Source organism: Cucurbita moschata, unplaced genomic scaffold (assembly GCF_002738365.1).
Source record: "Cucurbita moschata cultivar Rifu unplaced genomic scaffold, Cmos_1.0 Cmo_Scf00034, whole genome shotgun sequence".
Lineage (NCBI taxonomy): Eukaryota > Viridiplantae > Streptophyta > Magnoliopsida > Cucurbitales > Cucurbitaceae > Cucurbita > Cucurbita moschata.
In genome coordinates this window covers 1,115,161-1,135,591 of record NW_019268550.1, presented here as the reverse complement: position 1 = coordinate 1,135,591, position 20,431 = coordinate 1,115,161, and the positions used below count along the sequence as shown (strand labels likewise).

General features: G+C 33.0%; 4 protein-coding genes across 16 annotated transcripts; 1 reads left to right on the top strand and 3 right to left on the bottom strand.

Annotated features, from left to right (window-relative positions):
• Positions 1-133: 133 nt before the first annotated feature.
• LOC111430466 lies at positions 134-2,221 on the bottom strand. Its single transcript, XM_023066695.1, has 3 exons — positions 1,902-2,221; positions 1,121-1,323; positions 134-683 (listed from the first exon to the last, which is right to left on the bottom strand). The coding sequence occupies exons 1-3, from the start codon at positions 1,995-1,997 to the stop codon at positions 332-334; spliced, it is 651 nt and encodes a 216-aa protein (XP_022922463.1). The 5' UTR covers positions 1,998-2,221; the 3' UTR covers positions 134-331.
• Positions 2,222-4,246: 2,025 nt separating this feature from the next.
• Positions 4,247-10,273, top strand: LOC111430463 (late embryogenesis abundant protein At5g17165-like). The gene is made up of 2 exons (XM_023066681.1): positions 4,247-4,509; positions 9,753-10,273. The coding sequence occupies exons 1-2, from the start codon at positions 4,388-4,390 to the stop codon at positions 10,021-10,023; spliced, it is 393 nt and encodes a 130-aa protein (XP_022922449.1). The 5' UTR covers positions 4,247-4,387; the 3' UTR covers positions 10,024-10,273.
• A 627-nt stretch (positions 10,274-10,900) lies between these two features.
• Positions 10,901-16,524, bottom strand: LOC111430464 (pentatricopeptide repeat-containing protein At5g42310, chloroplastic-like). Of its 12 annotated transcripts, none has more exons than XM_023066691.1 (10): positions 16,334-16,521; positions 15,983-16,209; positions 15,613-15,792; positions 13,362-14,589; positions 12,994-13,146; positions 12,783-12,854; positions 12,522-12,624; positions 11,856-11,917; positions 11,669-11,751; positions 10,901-11,077 (listed from the first exon to the last, which is right to left on the bottom strand). In XM_023066691.1, exons 4-8 carry the CDS (start codon positions 14,580-14,582, stop codon positions 11,907-11,909), a joined length of 1,560 nt encoding a protein of 519 aa, XP_022922459.1. In that variant the 5' UTR covers positions 14,583-14,589; positions 15,613-15,792; positions 15,983-16,209; positions 16,334-16,521; the 3' UTR covers positions 10,901-11,077; positions 11,669-11,751; positions 11,856-11,906. The 12 variants fall into 12 exon arrangements, with proteins under 12 accessions (XP_022922459.1, XP_022922461.1, XP_022922452.1 ...); XM_023066693.1 differs by lacking the exon at positions 10,901-11,077 and having other exon boundaries at positions 11,207-11,751; positions 13,362-14,388; positions 14,482-14,589; positions 16,334-16,522; XM_023066684.1 differs by lacking the exon at positions 10,901-11,077 and adding an exon at positions 14,811-14,920 and having other exon boundaries at positions 11,207-11,751.
• Positions 16,525-17,256: 732 nt separating this feature from the next.
• LOC111430838 (60S ribosomal protein L13-1) lies at positions 17,257-19,367 on the bottom strand. Of its 2 annotated transcripts, none has more exons than XM_023067272.1 (5): positions 19,263-19,367; positions 18,474-18,588; positions 18,211-18,344; positions 17,779-17,937; positions 17,257-17,686 (listed from the first exon to the last, which is right to left on the bottom strand). In XM_023067272.1, exons 2-5 carry the CDS (start codon positions 18,577-18,579, stop codon positions 17,465-17,467), a joined length of 621 nt encoding a protein of 206 aa, XP_022923040.1. In that variant the 5' UTR covers positions 18,580-18,588; positions 19,263-19,367; the 3' UTR covers positions 17,257-17,464. The 2 variants fall into 2 exon arrangements, with proteins under 2 accessions (XP_022923040.1, XP_022923041.1); XM_023067273.1 differs by lacking the exon at positions 19,263-19,367 and adding an exon at positions 19,091-19,237.
• Between the last annotated feature and the right edge of the window lie 1,064 nt (positions 19,368-20,431).

Below are 20,431 nucleotides of genomic sequence, written 5' to 3'. Positions count from 1 at the left end.
GCCACTTAATATTAAATTTTTGTATTTATTATCCTCCAATCATAATATTTACAAGCAATTTAAATGGTAGGATAGGGTATAGCATTTTTGTCTCACATAAAATGCATCAATGATAAAAATGTATTTTACTATAAACAAATATCAAAATATTTTCAATCAACTTATTGTTCAATTACAGTTTATTTATTTCCCATGGATCAAAGGGAAGTAAAAATTCAATTCAGTTCTATACAAGTCCACAACAGCTACTTCCTATAAAGACAACATCAATCAAGTCGTATAAGTTGTATGGTTTTCTTAAACACATTTGATATCGACCGACGCTTACCGATCACGTGAACTGTCGTCTCGTGTACGTGTCTTCATGAACAAATACGGGGTCTGCAGTTGTCGGTTGAGCCGGGGGCGGGGGCGGGAATTGGGGCTGCGCCATTGCAATGTTTGCTGGAGGAGGAATGGAAGGATTGCCCCACACATTAGGGTCATTCTTTGCAGAGTTCAATATGAGGTAGTAGAACAATCCCAGCGCTAAACTTGCAGCACCCACAACGGTGGCAACAGCAAAAACTCCTGGTTTGAGAACATAGCAATAGTAGTAATCGAAATAGCTGCTTTGTTCATTCCTTCCATCGTTCAGTGCAGCACCGGTTAGCAACAGGAGAAACGCTATCACAAATGTAAACCTGCAGAAAAAAAACCATGGCTCAAACTTGATTTATCCGACAAACACAAGGAATCGATCTTTCTTTTAGTCGGGGAATAATTCGACCAAAGGGATTCACGAAGAACAATAGATTCAATCATTTCAACTGTAATGATCATGGATTAAGAAGTCTAACACAACTTTCATAATGAATTAACAACGCAGAAGAGCCCAAAAAGATGACAACAAAAACATGGAATTGTTTCAAAGCAGAAATAAGATCATATAATCACAAACAATATCATAACACTCAGCCATCAAGAACCCGAGCAGAATTCGAATAACCCTGCAATCTTGAGAAAACGGGTTTTGATATCGACATTCATATAATTCATCTCATATTATAGCAGCAAGCAGCAAGCATCAAGCCATGAACTAAATGCAAGCTAGAATGAGGAAGGAAGGGTCGAAAAGTACCACGAAACAACGAAGCAGACAACGGCTGTTCTCCATTTAGAAGCGGGAGGTCGAGGACCCCTTGTGCAACAAATGCATCCCGTCGAAACATTTATCAATATCTGAGCAAGCAAAAGAGACAGAGCTGCTGTCAAACCAAGGGCAGCCGCAGGACTCTGAGGATATTTGCACATAGTAGGAGTGACTTGAACGACTTGATTACCCTGTCAAATGAAAAAATGATCAGACTGATCAGGCTAGGATCCCACACAAAATTCCAAAGAACTATGTCCTGAATTAGTAACTTCAAACAACTCAAGACCATAACGAGGATCTCTCAAAATTAAAACTCGAGGAAATTTAAATTTCAGGGACAAATTGGAAACTATGTAATTTTTTTAAACCCAAACCAAATTCTAATTATGAACCAAAATTAAAGTGAAGAAACTGTCACTCAATTTGCTTAACTTCTAAAAATAGAAAATCACAAACAAATTATTATCAATTCTCTAACTATTACTTGAATCGCTTGCATATAATTGGAAGTTTATGGCCTCAACCTCAAAAACAAAGAAGATGATCAATTCAGTAGGGCTTGGAAACAAATACAGCTTAAAGGAAGCAGCCAAAAACAACAGATCCATTCACGAACAACTTCTTTTTATAAATCGCTATTCAAAATGAATCTCCTCTCGCTATCCTTTCACATTCTTTCTGACGGATTTTCTCATCAGCCAAACAGATAATTCACCGAAGAAAAATCACTAAATCAATACGTGATTGTTAAGAAAAGGCATCTCACCTTAACTCTTGTACCCTCAGCGGCGAAGCCAGTAGCGACCAACAAAAGCCCCAAAAAAGCGACTACGGAGCACACCGCCAGAGCCTTTCTCTCCATCTCTGCCGCCGCCGATAGTTTCCGGCAAGTTACTGGGAGAAATAACCTACGTGTTTCGGTGGAGCTTCGGATTAAGGCCGAGATTTCGATACGAAGAACCTGTGGCGGAGACGGTAGAAGAAGATATTGAGAGAGAAATTGACAGGCGCTGAAATGTGACGTTGCGTCCGATGACTGAAGAAGAGGAAGTTCCTACGAAATTTGGATTCCATTAGGGGAGGATGTGGCGGTTGGAGTAAACGACGCCGTATTGCCCTTGATGCGCCGTATCCGATGGGATTGGACAATGGATAAAATGTGAAATGAAAATTGACCATTGACTTTAAAGGGCAAAAAAGGAGGACTAGGTACTTGGTTTCCCTTCTTGAATAAGTTTAAATAATATTAAATAATATTAATTTATTGTTTTTACTGTTTTTTTCTTTTAATATATATTCAATTTCATTTATTTAATTCTTTTCCATACATTCTTTATATTTTAAAATATGACCATTTTAACCCAATTTTAATACACAATAAAAATTCGATATAAATGTATGGCTACATTAAAAAAATAATAATAATAAAAAGTAAGAGTAAATTAAATATTAAGCTAAAATTAAAAAATAATGTATTGAATAAGTTTGATAATATAAGAACTAAAATGATATTAAAATCAAAGTCATATATTATTTTAAATTTTAATCTTGTTAAATTTTAAAAAAAAATTAACATTATTATCATTGAAATGAATTAATAAAATATTAATGTTCGAGACGAAAAAAAAGAGATAAATATGTAAATTATTGAATATTATTTTATATTATGATTATATTTCCTTTATGCCTTTTATTTACCATTATGGCATGATTTGGCTTCAAATGTTCTAGTGGTGGCTTCTGACTCGCGAGGGCACTATTGTAAATTTGTTGAGTTGCTTTTTTATGCAACTTTGAGATACTTTCAAATTTCTCCTAGTAAACAAAAGGTGCTCTGTCCACTTAGTATATTCTTTCGGCCCATTAAATATTTTGGGCCTTCTATTGGTCTCTTCAAGCCCGTTTCCTAACACCTCTCTCAAATTTTGTTATTCTTGGTCGGGTGGGTGGCTTGAGCAACCTGAACAAAGCTCACAATTTAACTCAAAAATAAAAAGTTAGATTGAGTTGGCGGGTTTCTTTTTTAACTATTTAAAAAATTATACATATTCATAATACATATTGTATTAATAACTAAAATTTTATAAAATTCAAATATCGAACATTTACACGTCGCCACAGATCAATAATACAATCACAAACGTTAAATATTCTTAATATTTTTAAAAGCAAGGTAGTGTTTGGTTGGGTTAGATTGGATTGTAACTTTTTTTTTTTTTTTTTTTCGGTCAGATTCACTCCACCAAAAAAAATGCCAACATACAAATCAAACACATTTTTGTGTTCTTCAATCCAAACCAACATTTTATGATTTGGATTAGATAGCCTGGTGCGATCAATTTATCAAATCATATAAACATTTTCATTTTATAACGTATGTATTTTATTTTATTGAAAAGTTATGTATATGGTGTTAGAACTAAAATGATGCATCTCCACTAACTAATAAGAAAACTTTAAATTGCAGGAATTTAGAAATTAATTCTAGGCCAACTAATTAATATTTAAAAATATTTATCATGAGATATAACATAATTACAAGAAAATTCAAAATATTGACCACCACCACTCCTTAGCCTATAATTAAAAATACATTATAATTTATCACATGTCAAACGAGTTTATTAAATAACTTTATAAATAAAAAAATACCAAATATATTTAATATTCACATTAGCTGTTTTTGATAAATGGAAAATTCAATAATTAGTTTTAACAGTAAATTATAGATAACTAAATAATGAAAGAATTAAATATTCGATACTCAAAAGTCCCAAATCTTTTCACGTGATTTTATTTTAGTATTAAAAAAAAAGATGGAAACCGTTAAATGACGGCGTTGGGGTGGTAGGTTGGGCCCTGGGGTGGGGGAAAATGCATGACTTGACCACTTTGCGGAAGGAAAGAAAAAAGAACATATAAACGGAATATGCAACAACCGTGAAGAAACGTGTACCAATAGAAAACGAAAAGAAATTCCGTACGCGAAATGAAAGTAGGTGCGGACGAACGGAGAAGGCAATTTGCGTTACGAGTGAGGAAGCTTTTGAGTTTTGTCGCCTTTTGGCTGATTTTAATACGACGCCGTACTTGGCGCACTATATAAAATGAGTTGCCGCGAACGATTAGAATCCAGAATCATAAGCAATTAATCGCTTGTTCATCCTCATCGTCGCTCTCTCCCTTTTCTCTTAGGCGTCGTTTTTCTGGTTCTTCGTTTTTTCTCTCTCTCTCTTTTTGAGCTTGAATTGTATGGCCGCTAATTCGAGGAGCGCAGGAGCGATCGCCGGCTTGAGGAAACGAATCACTGACCAGATCTGGAACAGAGATCCACTTCGCAACTCTGCGATCTCTTCCGCTGCTCCGAAGTTCAGGTTCTCCTTCTTCTTCTTCGATTTTTTTTTCTTGTGCGAATGTTCATGAAGTTATTGTGCTGTTACTTTGTTTTGTTCTGTTATTCTCTGGTAGATAGCTATATTGCATTCTTGTTGCGAAATTTTCTTTACAAAGTTGTTCCGATTGTTGTTGCATTTCTTCTTCTTCACGCTGATTGCCTTTTGAACGACTTCACACCGACGCACACTTAAGATAAACGTCTTCATGACGTAACTCATAGTCCTCTCTTCTTTCGCTCTGTTTTTTTCTTTTGATCATATACTTATTATCGGTTTCTTCTGATTCTGGTCTTGTCTTCATCACAAAAGGATTTAGGATTCTAATTGACCTTCGAGTTTCCCGCCATATTCAATACTACACCTACCTCGCCTAGAAAATTGGAAATTATGAGTTCCTTGACTTGATGCTTTTTGCCTCTCTTCCTCTTCGTTTTTTTGTTTGATTTTATGGAAGATTTTGCCAATTTTATTTTCATTCGGTGTTTGTTCATTCACGTTGTTTATTAGTCGATATTGCTTGCTGTGTGGAAGGAGACTTGGAATTAGAGAGTGCTAATTCTTATTCCTCTGAATTCTTTGTGAAACTTGGGGAAGGGGCGAACGAGTAAATCCGATTTACGAAAATTACTCCTTATTTTATTTTAGTAAATAACTAATCTATATTTTATTTTAGTAATACCTAATTTATCTTTAATATAATGAGTAACTCATTTATTATAAGAGTTATTAATTAATTTGTTCTACTTCTACCTATGTTTCAATTCTCATTTTATATTCTATTTTTGAAAAATAAAACTATAGAATTATTTTACCTTTTTACGTGTTTTCTTTGAAAACATATTTTATTTCTTAGTATTACCTTCGGAATTTAGTCAAGTTTATGTTTTAAACAATCCATGTGAAATCAAACTGAGCCATTTTACCCTTAGTAATGTTGAAATTACAAAAGGCCTCAGCGCAATAAATTTGTGGTGATAGGATTTTATAGTACTATACCTACAATATATTTAATACATTTTAGCTTTACAATTATTTTAGTTTAATTATAGTGAAAAGCAACATTAGGAAGATTTTAGCGTTTAATTAATAAAAATTAAGTGTGATTTGAAATAATATTTTATCTCAAAGTTAACATAATTTAATTTTTTCAAACCACGAATCTTCATTTTGTTTTGGCAAAATGATTCTTCAAATCTTAAACCTACCTAACACATTTTTTATTCTAACCTTTTCAAAATCATTATTTCTTTATAAGCAATTGTTAGGACTCATGGCAATTTTGCCCTAAAACTCTAATTTTCCAAAATTCCAATCGATCTATTTATTTTACTAGAACTTTGGCCAGTCAAATAATTAGATTGAGTCTGCTTTTCTATAAGTGATTTAAAATTTTTCCACTCTGAAATCATAAGTTTTCATATAATGTTGACCTAATAACTTTATAATTTTGGAAGAAAACAAAAGACTCAATAGAAATATAGATTAGGTGACTTACTAAAAGTATATTCCACATGTCCTTGACTATATCTATTATCTATTATGTACTTTAAAAGAAACATAATATATATCTTTAGAGAGAAGAAAAACTTAATAATATTGTATCAATTATTTAGTCAGTTAACTATAATTTGTTTGTTTTAGTACAGTCGAATAAAAATTGATAATATCAATTAACAAGCTACAAATAAAAAATGTAAAGATAATTAGTACGCATTTAGCGCTTTAAATCATGTAGTGCTAGTTAATAATTTTAATATCAACTAATTATAACTAGGTTAATAGTTTAATAAAAACAGTATTTTAATCAATTAAACTGTCCTGTAAAAAAATTAATGGTAATTAAAATTGAAAACTAAACTTAAAAAAAAAAAAAAAACTTGTTTTTTCGTTTGTTTAAAAATCCTTTTATTCTTTCCAAAAGTTAATTTTAATAAATGCTTCAAAATTTACTGAAATAAAAATGTGTATAGATTTTAAATGTGAATTGAAATTTTATAGGAGTTTATTTGTAAGTGTGTGGCAATATTTGGGTCCTAACTTTTGTTTTAGGACATTATAATACTGTTCTAGAATCCAATTTTAACTCAAAATTCGTATGAAAAGATGAAGTGAAGACTGGGTGTGAATATCTATAGTGCCCCCATTTTGATGCTAAAAAATCTCTAAACAAACTCCCTAACTCTAATAAACCTACAAGTACAAGAGTAATTGCTCGACAATTAAAGCCGAGCGTATGTGATATCTGATGTGACCGATGTTCAGCCACTCGATAACACATTTGGATTAACACCTTTTTTCTAAGCCCTTTTCTATTCCTGTCTGGATTCGGCTCTTTCCCGCAGTGGCTTGAATAATGGATAGGACAGAATTGGGGGCAGTTGAGGGGACAGAGTAGGGTTTGCAACTCATATAGACAACCACTAGGTGGTCTACTCCTGAGTTATTTTCTATATCCATCCCATCCTACGTGTCTTTTCAAAATACATGTCAAATTAACCACAATATTTATTTGCTTATTGATGAATACTACGCAAGGTTTTAAATTGAATATAAATGTGGGTTTCAGTTTTATGATAAACATAGAAAAAGAATCATGGTTACATTAGATATTTCCTTGTCACGTGGAACACTGTGTTCATCAAATTTGTTTCCATTCAATGGACTAGCTGGCTCTCACCTTGTTTGTCCAGTAAGATCCAATTGTTGATCACTTAATGTTTGGATTAGGAAACTATTTGAACCCTCAAATATTCTACACGTACCCCACATTAAGTTATTTTAGTAACCGCTGACATAAGGTCACATGGGATAATAATTTCTCCTATTTTTATCTTTGTTTCAAAATATTTTTTATCCCCTGAAATAAGCATAATTCCCTTTCACACTAGCATTGATTGGTAAATATCCCTTACAGAATCATCATCTCTATACTACCTTTATTGTGTTGGAGTGGGGAAGGGATGGTGTGATGTTTGTCTGGAAGTATTGACACTGATCGTTACCATTCTTGGCTTCTTTTGCAAGTTTATGATATTTATTAACGGCTAAATATGCCCTTTTCAGATATTTTTTTTTAGCATTCTATTTTTAATAATTTTACTCCCAATGTCTTCCAAAGTTTTGATGGTACTCTTATAGTGTCAGTAGTTTTCAATCAAATCTTCATTTAGTAACGTATTTTAAATTTAAGAAAATAGTATGAATATCAGGAGCTAAACAATATGTGGAAAGAAAACCTCCATGTGGAGGGAGATCGTTACTATTCTTGGCTTCTTCTGCAAGTTTCTGATATTTATTAACGGCTAATTATGCCTTTTCTAGATATTTTCTTAGTATACTATTTTTAATAATTTTACTCTTTAATGTTTTCCAAAGTTTTGATTGTATTCTTATAGTGGCAGTAGTTTCAGTCAAATCTTCATTAAATAACGTATATTAAATTAAGAAAATAGTTTAATATCAGGAGTTAAGCAATAAGTGGAAAGAAAAAACCTCCATGTGGAGGGACTGTGTCGTTCTTATCATTTCTGTTAGTTATTATTGCGTGTCAGTCCCATCGCTTTTTCTCAGTCTTATCTCAACTCAAGCGTTCCGTTGAATTCGTCTTATTCTTAAAATTAAGATGAGTTCTTCCCCAGAGGTCTGCAGTCGGTTTGGATCACATTAATTATTTATAAATTTGAATCTTTATTTTCTTTTATCATTTCTTTTTTTGTTTGCTTCGCTTTAATGTTTACAGTTTGGATCACATTAATTATTTATAAATTTGAAACTTTATTTTCTTTTATCAATTTTTTTTTGTTTGCTTCGCTTTAATGTTTACCGTTTGGATCAAATTAATTATTTATAAATTTGAATCTTTATTTTCTTTTATCAAATTTTTTTTTTGTTTGCTTCGCTTTAATGTTTACAGTTTGGATCACATTAATTATTTATAATTTTGAATCCTTATTTTCTTTTATCAAATTTTTTTATGTTTGCTTCGCTTTAATGTTAACAGTTTGGATCACATTAATTATTTATAATTTGAATCCTTATTTTCTTTTATCAAATTTTTTTATGTTTGCTTCGCTTTAATGTTTACACTAAGGAAATTTTGGTACTCTCGAACTCAACAACTTAGAAAAGAAAAACAAAGTTTACTCAATTTTGTATTTTTCCATGTCAATCTTTTGACTTTATTTAAAAACTGTTTTTCTCGTTAACTATTTATCCAATAATGTCCATTTTTGAAACCAAACACGCTATTTACTCTTGTTTGCTAATTGCTCCAAAGTCTCTTTAAACTTCATTAAAACAAATTTTATTCTAAAACTATTTTTACACTTTCCACTAGAAAATTTTCAATACTATTTTTAAATTAAAAAAAAAATAATTCAGTAATATAGTTTCCTTTTAACCTTCTATTTTTAAAATATCTTTTAACTTTTAAAAATGTTCTAAAACTATCCTTTTATGAAAGTGTTTTAAAAATGACCATAATTTTTCTAAAATTTTTTGATATTTTAAATTTTTTTTATAAAACTACTCACACCCTTCAACTCTTTAAAAAAAAAATTCAAAATTACCCGTACTTGAAAGTAAAATTAAATAGTTTGAAGATGATATATAAGATGTTGATATCCATTTCCGTTCATATATTAGCATTAAAAAAAAACTCAACTTTTTTTTAATAAAAGTAAAGAGTTTTTAATGCTATTTTTAAATTTTCGCAAGTAATTTTTGAATGTAGTACTTCATTATTTTTTAACTTTTAAAAAAGTTTAAATATTAATGAAGCTTTTTAAAGTTTAATTATATTTTTGAAATACTATTAAAGCTGAAAAATATTGTTTACGGTTTCTATCCAAAAAAATAATAATAATAATAATTTTTTTAGATCTTTTTATAAGTTTATTATTCAAACTTTTAAAAGTTTAGGGTGTATTTTTATCCTAAATTTTAATCTATTTTGAAAACATACTTCCTTAACTCCCTAATGTTCTATTTTAATTTCGCAAGGCCATTTTATTCATTTCTTATTTGTATTCAGTTATCGTAAATTTAGTCTACTACTCTAGAAAAATTAGCCATATCAAAAAATTTAGGGAAAAATAAAAATCTAATGTACGAAGTAGAGTTCAAATTAAAGTTTTAACCTTAAACTATACCAAAAAACGTAAATATGGTTTTATATTTGGTGGAATGGAGCATTAATAGGATGAGACACAAACCTGAAACAGGAGGGCAGCTCACAGTTCAACGTATGACAAGAACCACGACGAGCAAGTCCGACCAAGCATAGTCCCTGATGATGTGATTCAGCCTCAATCTGCTGATAAGTATTGGGCTCCTAATCCACAAACCGGCGTTTTCGGGCCGGCCACCATCAACCCTGTGGCAGCGGTGGCCAACCATACTGCAAATGGTGGCAACTACTCTATTGTGGAGGAGGAAAAGGCTTGGTTCCGACCTACCAGTCTTGAGGATTCCGAGAAGCCCCACGGTTTCTAGGAGCCTGGGGCTTCCCGAGCCATTGTGGTACTTTTGCCCATCAGACATTTTAGACAACAAGTAGTTAGTTGTTACTAAATAAAGAAGATGGCTGTTTTAGCGGTAGTAAGCATCTGGAGTTGCTCAAGGCTGAGGCAATCTGGCTCAGGATGCTTTTACGGTGTTGTACCAACTTTATTACGGTGTTGGATGTGGTCTACTTCTCGTTTGACTACGCAAAATAGTGTGGTTTTATAGCTTTATCTCTCCATCCAACAAAAGGTTTACCTCTCTACTCACTACTGTTTTTTTTTTTAAATATTTTTCTAAATATTATCTTACACGACTTTATATTTTTATTTTACAAGCTCCTGAGAAATATATTATTCTGTTAAAAAGAAAATCATTTTCACTAAACTATATAAAATGAAGTGATAATTGTAACTAAACAGCTATTGAAATATATATAAGCAAAAATGAGATCTCCGCAAAAAATGTCAATTTTACACTTCTTATCAAATTGTTCCAAAAAAAAACGCCCCAAGTTCCTAAAAGCTGTTTGTGCTAAATTTTAAAGTTTAATAATAATATCTAGAAGATACGTACTAAATTATTATAAAACAAGCTATCTTTTGAAAACAAAATAGTCGTGGAAGGGATTTTTAAACTAGTACCAGAATCTAAATCTTTGGATTTCAGTCAAGTTGAAATTCTGCCGGTATGTGAAAATAATAATAATAATAACTATCCTCAATTAAATATCCGAGGCAAATGGTTTTATTTTATTTTATTTCTTGTTATTTTGGTTCATTATTTGAAAAAGGGTAAGGTTTTCGTTTTGACATAGCAAAGTAATGCAAAAGTCAAATAACATGCATCAATATCATGCATTGGTCATGTAATGAAATAGCACACGAATGAAAACTGATAGATTCTTATTGAGATAATAATCAATTTTGGTACCTTTCATATTATGCAACCAGCCGCCCAATAAAGCATGTGGACCATACAGATTGTTGATTGTTGGTGGCACATTAATTGCTCTCCACTTCAACATCAGATCTCAACTGCTTACCTGACTGATACTAATTCAATTGATGTAAACTTGATCATAAAGTTTTTTCAATATATATAATTATAAAGTTTTCGTTCCCTGTTTTTACCGACGGCGCCTGCTTTAATACTTCTGCTACAGTGCGAAGGCTTTCGAATGACATCATACAATGTATATTTCAAAGTAACCAATCATAGTACATTATACAAACATGCTAACATTAACCAATTAATGTTACATAATCCACTTCCTAAAGAAGTACCCCGATCTTAGATGGGATTTCTAAGCAATTGAATTTCATACAAGTTCGGATATGTTTAGCTAAAAAAAAAAAAAAACTTTGTTTATTCTTCCTTCATTTTGCCTATTTTTCTTCTTTGCAGAGGCCTTGTTCTATTATTATTTTTTTCCGTTAAAAAAATACAGGGATAAAAGGAAGTATTATAATTTTCACTTCATACAAAAAACTAAGGAATAAACAAACTACTACTCAATTGTTATCAGCAGCATCCAATTTTCGCCCCGGTTTTAAGGATAAGATTCTCATCCCCAAATAACATATAGAATAATAAAAGAATTTGTGCTATGATTATCATAATGGTTACAACTTACAAGATAGACGTCGTTGCATCTCCAAGGTTATTGCCAGAAACTGTTTCTGCCCCTAGTTCCCCAGGGTCCATTTGAAGGTTGGCCTGTCATTGATGTCGTTATAAACTGTTAGACATATAATAGATCCTCCTTGACGAGAATGTCCAGATGTTCACAGCAACTCTAAGGCAATAGGGTCAGTTTGTACCTGGCATTATGATCTACTTTCTTGGTGTAGATCAATTCCTCGATCAAGATTTTAGATGGCTGCTAAAGAAACGTAAAATCAATTTTTTACGACTGTTTTTCAATGAACAAGATCCAAACATTCAATTGCTGTCTTTTCATATATTTTTTTTCTAGGAAAAAAACAATGAAATGTGGCCTTAGATATAAGAAAATAGTTTCTTTTTAATCAACGAGTAATTGATCAAAAGGCTGGTAGAGGAGATGCAATATAAACTCCTAGGGTTTTCAATTGGTTGTTACTGAATGATCTATGTAGTAGAATATAGTTTCTATCATATGCAAAACAAAGGCATCAATACATGTACAAGATTTACTTCCACTTTTGGTCGTTTTCTCAGATGCATGAAACTTAATTCATCAGACCATCGGTCTTGTACCTAAGATCATTTACCATTTTGATTACACCATCCCTCCCCATACCAATTAAGATATAATGCAATATTTTTCAAGAGGAGTCCTTCTGTCAGACGCATAATGCGTCAAATATAAAATTTTCAAATTATGACTGGACTTGCTAAATTTACCATCGCCTAGAGGCAAAGTGGTGAAGAACTATACCACAATCATGCAAGGACTGCTCTGGCTTAGGAACTATGAAATACAAGTACAAAAAGGGTGAACTTACAATGCCTCTGTTCAAGAACCACTGTTACGGACTTCAACATCTCTCTGGCCTTCCTATCTGGCGTGCAACCAGCACGTTCCATTTCTTTATATATTTCAGGGACCTAGCCAGATATGGTTAGGACTTAGAAGGTATCAAAAAAATTTCATACTGAACGATCTCATGCAGCCAAAACATAGACAATAAATGAAGAACTTCATCTAAAAAATTTAGAAAACTCATCGGAACAAAAATTAATGTGGCCAGAGGATAAGAAAGCACCTTATGAAACTTCTTTGCACGAATATACGCCTTCATAAGGGTGGTGTAGGTTATAACATCAGGACTGATACCCTTCTCAGAAAAATATGACAAAGTAATAAGGATGAATAATAGGATTATCTTGATAATACAAAAAAGGAAGAAATTTGATTGCATGCGACTTTAACTATGTTTCTGGTCTGGCTTTGCATTACCGAACATGAAGACTTACAACTTCAACTATATGATGATAAATGGCCATCGCCTCCAAATGTCTGCCAGCAACAGCAAACGCATTGATCAGTACATTCAGCATTACAAGATTTGGTTCGATTCCTTCTGCCTCCATTAGCTGAAGCACTTTTACTGTCTCTTCACACAACCCCTACATTGAATTACCAACATACAAGAAAATTGTCTCACAATAACTTAGTAATCACGACCAACAATATTTCTTTGTTCATAGAAAACATCCAGCATCTCTGTGCAGAGAGAACAACGAACTAACAACAAACCAAGGCCATAAAAATTCAGTTAACTTTTGCAGCAAGAGAACTTACATAACACAAAAAGAAAAATTAGTAAAGATGGGCATCAAACCTGTCGAGCAAAAGCATTTGCTATAATGCAAAAATTGCTAGCGGATGGTAGAAGACCTGCAGACTTGAGAGCAGATATACATTTCTCAGCATCCCGAAATTGACCATACTGCCCATAAATATCAACTAAAATTTCATAAACTAGGCCACTATTCTTATGCCCTCTGAGCTTCATACTATCAAGATTCTTCTTTATAATATCCCACTTTCCCTGCTCACCCAACGAGCTAATTAGAGTAATGAAAATCTTAGGATCTGGATGCATCCCCTGTTCTTGCATGTCAGTGAATAACTCCAGGGCAGTAGCAAGGTTCCCAGATTTACAGTTCCATTGTATCAGCGAATTCCAGGTCGTTATATCAGGCATTACACCATCCTGCTGCATTTTTTTGAACACTTCTAAGGCCTCGGGTAATTGACCATATTTCCCAAATGTATCTATGATACTGTTGTAAATGTGTTTGTCCACAGAAATCCCTGATTTTCTTATCTCATCAACGATCCCCACTGCTTTCTTCCACATGCCATTGTTCTGATATATTACAATAACCTTACTATACACAAATGAGTTCAGCTCAAAACCTTTTCGTTTCATCTCATTAATAATAGACCAAGTATCTTCCAGCCGTCCAGCATTGGCATGATAATCCAAGAGAATTTCATACGTTTCTTGATTTTTTTGAATATCTAAATCACTCATTAACACAAGAACATCAGATGCAAGATCTAAAAGGCCTTTTCTCAAGAACCCTCTTAGTAGTGCATTGCAGACCGTTGTTCTTGGCATACGACCAAAACTAATCATTTCTTGAAATAAGATATCAGCTTCCAAAGTCCTGCCTACATTTCCATGAGCTTCAATCAAATATGTGTAAGATGCTACAGAGGCATGGAGACCTACAGCCTCCATATGAGAAAGAAGAGACATGGCAGCATCAACATTCCCTACCTTACAATAGTCACGAATCAAACAGTTGCACAAATCACCAGATAGTTCCTCTTGATCTTTACATCCATGCCACCTAGCGCTAATAGTATAATTATCATATAATGCTGCTTTACTGACCTTTTTTAGGCCATTCTTCCTAAACAACTTTAATACGGCATCGCCAAACATATACCTTCCATCACATTTACTAGAACTTCGATGCAACAAAGTGCCAGAATATACTCCACCAAATGAGTATACGATGAATGTTTTTGGCAAGAAAATAGATTGCATATTTATGCTGCAAACAAAAAAGATGAAGATGTAAATGACAGAACATGGCCAGAAGTTACAATCCAAATGGAACATCAAGCACTACAATTGTAGTTTTGTAGCACTCATTAATATGATGTATATTGCATTGACATATGCATAGACATATTGAAGCTGATTAAAGCGACTAATAGCTTCTTGTACTTCTAGAAATATTGTAACAAATATCTAAATCACTGTAACACATACATCTCAGTCCCGCAACAAAAGTACGGCAGCTAAGCAAATTAAATACCAATTCTTCCGTCAGTCAGTCTAATGATAAGTGTCAGATAACTGATCTATAAAAACCGTTTCAACTGTCATATATAAAGATGAATAGCAGTCCGTTTACATCTGAAAATGAATTTCTGAAAGTATTGACTGGATGACTGAGGAAAACAAAGTACACTGTAATTTATTTCTTAAAAAGCATAGAATTCAAACAAAATAATAATAATAACAAAAGAGACTGCATGAAAAATGTGCATAGATTGAGCAAGATTTGTCTGAAAAAATCCAGAAATAAAGCCGTCTGTCAGAATAACATCCCTCTCTTAGCTCATTAGCCATACAATTTCGGAGTAATGCTAATTTGATCTCGGTCTCCTCCAAGCACCATGAGCAAGTCGCACATGATGATTCGTGAATCAAATAATTTAGAAACTAAACAGAAAATCTGTTTGAACTAATTCTATTTAGAATTGTAAAAGGCAAAGTTTCTTACAAAAGAGTTACGGAGAAAAGATATAGAAAGATATAGTTACTTGTAAAAAAAAATTATTCGGAAAAATTAGGTCATTGAGCAGAGAAATATACTTATTCGATTGAGCAGACTCGATAATATCAGAAGAATGAAGAAATATAACGTTTCTGTTCATCAAGAAAATAATTCAGAAAGATTAAGACGAGTGTTTGAGAAAGAAACATACTCATACCAATCAGCATATTCGATAGAGTCGGAACAGAGAGAATTCAGAAAGATAGAGTTTCTCGTTACAAAAAAACATACTCATGATATCTTTCTCCCACACCAGCAGCAGAACGTTGCTCGCAAACTCGGAGAGGTCCAATTGAGCAGGATTCGGAAAGATGAAGTGAGTGAGCAGAGAAACCTACTAAGTCAAATCAGCAAACTCGATAGTTTGTAGCGCCTTCATCTGATAAGAATCCGAACTTAGTGAACATTGTCCTAGAAAATGCAAATCAAATGTTGCAAGTGAATATCAGAAACCGAATCCTGAATTTAGAGTACAGGATGAGCAGAAGTTTCGTATTGATTTGATTAATTTAGAAATGAAAATGAAGCTCTACTTTATTGATATTCCTCACATATAATTCCGAAAACATTGCAATGAGAGAGAGAGAGAGAGAGAGCTTACAGAAATGGTTGACGTACGCTGCCGTAACCTCGGACTTGAAAGAAGAACAGCTAGATGAAGAAAATTCCACAGGATGACGATTTGATTTTCTTAAAAATGAAGACGAAGCTTCATTTTCTTGTTATTCCTTCACAATTGATACCAAATGATTGCAACAGCAGAGAGAGCGCACAAAAAGTTACGGAAACGGTTTATGCACTGTAACCTGGCCGTGCGAAGACGAAGAACTACAAGGAGAATAAATAACCGGAAAATGATTTGATTTACATAACAATGAAAGTGAAGCTCTACTTGCTTCTTCACACAGGATTCCATAAACTTTGCGACATCAGAGAGAGAAAGAGAGTTTACAGAGTAGCCGATACGATTGAAGTACGCCGCTAAGCCTGGAAGTAGGAAGACAAAAGCTATCAGAGGACGATTCCGCCGTCCGCCGTCCGCCGTCCGCGGTTCGCCGTCAGGTAATTTACCTGCCGCTGCTTCGTTCGATAACTTTCTCAAGTCTCCGCGCCAATTTCCAATCTTCAATTTTATCTCCCTCTAAAACCTATATATACTCCTTATCCCTCTCAGATGACAAATTTTCGTTTGTTTTTTTTTTCTTTTTCAAAATTCATATAATTTCCCTTTGCGCTTTTACTTATTATTATTATTATTGAGAATGATAATAATAATATAAATAAATACTGCAATCTTAACTTAAACTTTAGAAGCGTTAAATAGAGTTTAAAGAACAAAAATATATATATATATATATTGTTAAAACTTTTAGATTTTGAAAAAAAAAATTCAATAATTAATTTGTGTATTTTTATATATAAAATTTTATTTTATTAAAATTAATGAATTTACAAAGATTTGGCAATAAAATGAACATTATGGACATTGCATCTTTAAATTAAATTTAGGGTCCAATTTAATGAAATTATAGCATAGGATCAAAAAAATCAAAATTTAAAAATATGATGTTTTTAGCATTACATGGATATTATTTGTAAAATTAATTCCCTCTCACAAATGTGGAGTCCTTTTGAATTATCTTCTAATCAAATACTCTAGAAAAAATAATTTAATAATAAACTTAATTCAAAATTTTAACTAGTTTAAAATTAATTTTAATTCGAAGTATAATTAATTTTATTTAAAAAATAGTTTATAAAAGTAAATCAAATACGCTATACTTTTTGAGTTAATTCCATTTCTACCGCTGAGGTTTCGACCCAGTGCCCAATGATGCAAGAATTTGAGTTCAACCATAAAAAAGGCAATGCAAAGACTGCAAAGCTATTTTGGATGCAATAAACCACAACGAAGTAACAATACTACAAGAACAAAACCAAGGTAAATAACCGTTGAATCCATGAACTCAGAACTTTCATCTACCAAATTAAGTCCAGAAGATATGTCAAGCTCAAAATGTTGTAAAAATAAATACCAAAAATTAGGAAAATAGAACGACCTCTGCGCAGTTGTTCTAGCAATCTACTTCTTCTCTTCCTTCTCGGCCTCTGCTGCTCTCTTCAATCTAGCACCAACATGTCGTTCATTTGTCCTCTCTATACGTAGCTTGTCGTATGCCTTGAATGATTTCATCTCCTCAGTGACCTTCACAAGCTCAACTGGAGCCTTCTCACGTCCAATAGGCAGGTATGGTCCTTGGACTTGAGTGGCATTTGCGAGCTCCTCCGGAGTTGAATCACCAGCCTAAATCATTCATAGCCAAAATGTTGAGATCAAGTACATAACAAGTAGTCGATAACAATCAACTTGAGTTGTATGATTCTAGACAAACTGACCTTGAATTTGCGAGCACGTCTTGGGAAGACAACCACCTTCGCCTTGTATGTCTTCAGCCTCTGCACGTTAGCCTGTAGACTTTCGAGAGAGCGATTTCTTCGGCGATGGTCAACTGATATTCCAATTGTAGGTGCTAGCTTCTTGGGAATACCAGCAGCCTAAGGGGCCAATACTAGATAGTTAAGATGCCATATAAATGATCGTGAACTAAAGATAGTAAAGATAATAAATCCTTCCCAGTGACCATAACAGAATGTACATGCATAAAATATACAGCTATGTAGAAGATCCAGTTCTAAGAGCATGCAGCCTGAAAGCCAAGCTGAAAAACATTTGATCCAAGTGATCTTACTACAAAACCCCACCGCCAAGACATTAAAAGGGCCGGAAAGGTCAGGCAAATAGAAACTAGAAATGGGGGGACTGGATACCTTCAATTCCTCGAGAGAGAAGCCCCTCCCAGCCCTCACTTTCATGTTGTACTTCAATGTCTGCCCGTGAACAATGGGACGGAGTGGTCCAGCAGTTGGCCGGGGGAAGTTCTTCACAGCTTTCTCTTGACGAGCTGATTGTAGATTCATCAAACACTAGTTAGAGGAGTTCCATATCTACGGCAAATTTAATGATATGGTGATGCACAGACACCAGCTGAAGCACAGGAAAATAACATACAAAACAAAAAAATACCACTAACCATTTCTTCTTCTGGTTTTCCGGGCAGGTTGGTTGAACCAGGTCCTGACATAGTTTTGCCAGTGCTTCCTAAAGTGACCGCTAGGGATAACATTGTTGTGCTTCATTTTTTACCTCTATCAAACCAGAAGTAAAAAGCCTCAATTAGAAGGAAACAAGGACAAGAGCAAGAACCCTAAGCAATTCCAATCCACCAACTATTTTGGCTCAAAAATCGAAAAGAAAAATATACCATATCACGAGATCAATTAAAATATTTTTTGTGCAAGATTTTTTTTCTTCAAGAAAACAGAACCAAAAATGGAGACCAGTTTGGAATATATATGCAGATCAGGTATATAATCCCATGATAAACCCTAATAAAAAACATTTACTTCAGACGACATTTATAAGGCCACAGCAACTGAGTATTCTTAATCAATTAATGCAAATGTTACGCGGCAGATTCCTGTAAAAGATCTCGACACACAAACCAGCCGCTTGTATACAAGATATCGGAAAACAAAGACAATCACATATAGAGCAAAACTTCGTATACGAATGACAATGCTAAGCGTTCCTAAAATGATACTCAAATCAAATAATGAAGTCGGAGGAAGAGAATCGAGATGAACTTACTTCGAAGGAGAAATTAGTACAATAGAATTATCTTTTACAATATTCACACGGATTTCAAATTGCAACCAAAATACAAAGATGAGAAGTCATTCGTATAGCCACATGCAATGAGATACGGAAGAGGAGAACCCAATCAAGAGATGAGGAGAAGACAAAGGCGGCAAACACTTACAACGCGGCGGAGCAGAGTGACCTTTCTCTTTCGACTTCCAGCCACTGAAACCTTGTTAGCGGGAGCCCTAATATATTTGTAGAAACCCTAGGTTGTTAATCTCTAACTTGGGCTGACTCAATATTCATGTCTAATTGGGCTGGGCTGATGGTATTTCTAATATAGTGGATAAGGCTTTTAAAATTTTGGTTAAAAAAACATTTTTCGTCGGAAATATTATAAGTAATTTCTAACAATTTAGTTTTCGTAACTAAAAATTAATAATAAAAAAATTATAATAATGATCGACGTATTGATTTAAGACCTTGAAATATTATGATATTATACATTCAACGATGAAACTTAAATTGACTTTATTTTCTACCATATAAACTAAATTATTAAATTATTACATATTACTGACTAAATTGCTACAACTTGCTGCTATGAACATGTTGGATCAAATATATTCTGTAACAATCCAAGTTTACCGCTAGTAAATATTATTCGTTTTGGTCTGTTACGTATCACCATCGGCCTCACGATTTTAAAACGTGTATTTTAGAGAGAGGTTTCAACACTTTGTTCCCTCTCCAACCGATGTAAGATTTCACAATCCATTTGTAAGCAGTCCAAACCTACGGGTAATAGATATTGTTCATTTTTGTCAGTTACTTATCGTCGTTAACCTCACAATTTTAAAACACTTATTTTAAGGAGAGGTGTCCACACTCTCCGATCGATATAGGATCTCACACGTATGATTATTTCATCAATAATCAACTATATAAATAATCGATTATTTTACTTACATTTAAATTAAACAAAAATGATGGCGGTCAAAATAAGCACAATTCAATAAACAAACATTTGTTCGTAAGTGTTCAAATTTGCGTAATTTGTCTTGTACTAAAAATAATAATAATTAAAAATATCAATCAATTTTCTTACTTACATTTAAATATAAATAATATTTTCAATAATTATTTATTTAACTATCGTAGTTTTGATTCATTAATTTTTTTCGCTTGTATTTTATAATCGTTAGGTCAACAAAAAGGATTGCGCAATTTCCAGAGTAACAAAATATTGTCTCAATTAACAAGAACAAATGGATTGTTCGAACTTGTAAATGCACAATATTATATAACCCAGAAGAGGAGGGTTTTTTTTTTTTTTTTTTTTTTTTT

Excerpts from the sequence above, each read along its gene's own strand:
- LOC111430466 (XM_023066695.1), bottom strand. The coding sequence starts at position 1,997 with ATGGAGAGAAAGGCTCTGGCGGTGTGCTCCGTAGTCGCTTTTTTGGGG. Across the intron at positions 1,324-1,901 it reads CTGAGGGTACAAGAGTTAAG|GGTAATCAAGTCGTTCAAGT; the intron begins GTGAGATGCCTT and ends TTCATTTGACAG. Across the intron at positions 684-1,120 it reads GTCTGCTTCGTTGTTTCGTG|GTTTACATTTGTGATAGCGT; the intron begins GTACTTTTCGAC and ends TTTTTTCTGCAG.
- LOC111430463 (XM_023066681.1), top strand. The coding sequence starts at position 4,388 with ATGGCCGCTAATTCGAGGAGCGCAGGAGCGATCGCCGGCTTGAGGAAA. Across the intron at positions 4,510-9,752 it reads TCCGCTGCTCCGAAGTTCAG|GAGGGCAGCTCACAGTTCAA; the intron begins GTTCTCCTTCTT and ends AACCTGAAACAG.
- LOC111430464 (XM_023066691.1), bottom strand. The coding sequence starts at position 14,582 with ATGCAATCTATTTTCTTGCCAAAAACATTCATCGTATACTCATTTGGT. Across the intron at positions 13,147-13,361 it reads CAAATGCTTTTGCTCGACAG|GGGTTGTGTGAAGAGACAGT; the intron begins GTTTGATGCCCA and ends AATTCAATGTAG. Across the intron at positions 12,855-12,993 it reads ATCATCATATAGTTGAAGTT|GGTATCAGTCCTGATGTTAT; the intron begins GTAAGTCTTCAT and ends TTTTCTGAGAAG.
- LOC111430838 (XM_023067272.1), bottom strand. The coding sequence starts at position 18,579 with ATGAAGCACAACAATGTTATCCCTAGCGGTCACTTTAGGAAGCACTGG. Across the intron at positions 18,345-18,473 it reads GAAAACCAGAAGAAGAAATG|CTCGTCAAGAGAAAGCTGTG; the intron begins GTTAGTGGTATT and ends ATCTACAATCAG. Across the intron at positions 17,687-17,778 it reads GACGTGCTCGCAAATTCAAG|GCTGGTGATTCAACTCCGGA; the intron begins GTCAGTTTGTCT and ends TGAATGATTTAG.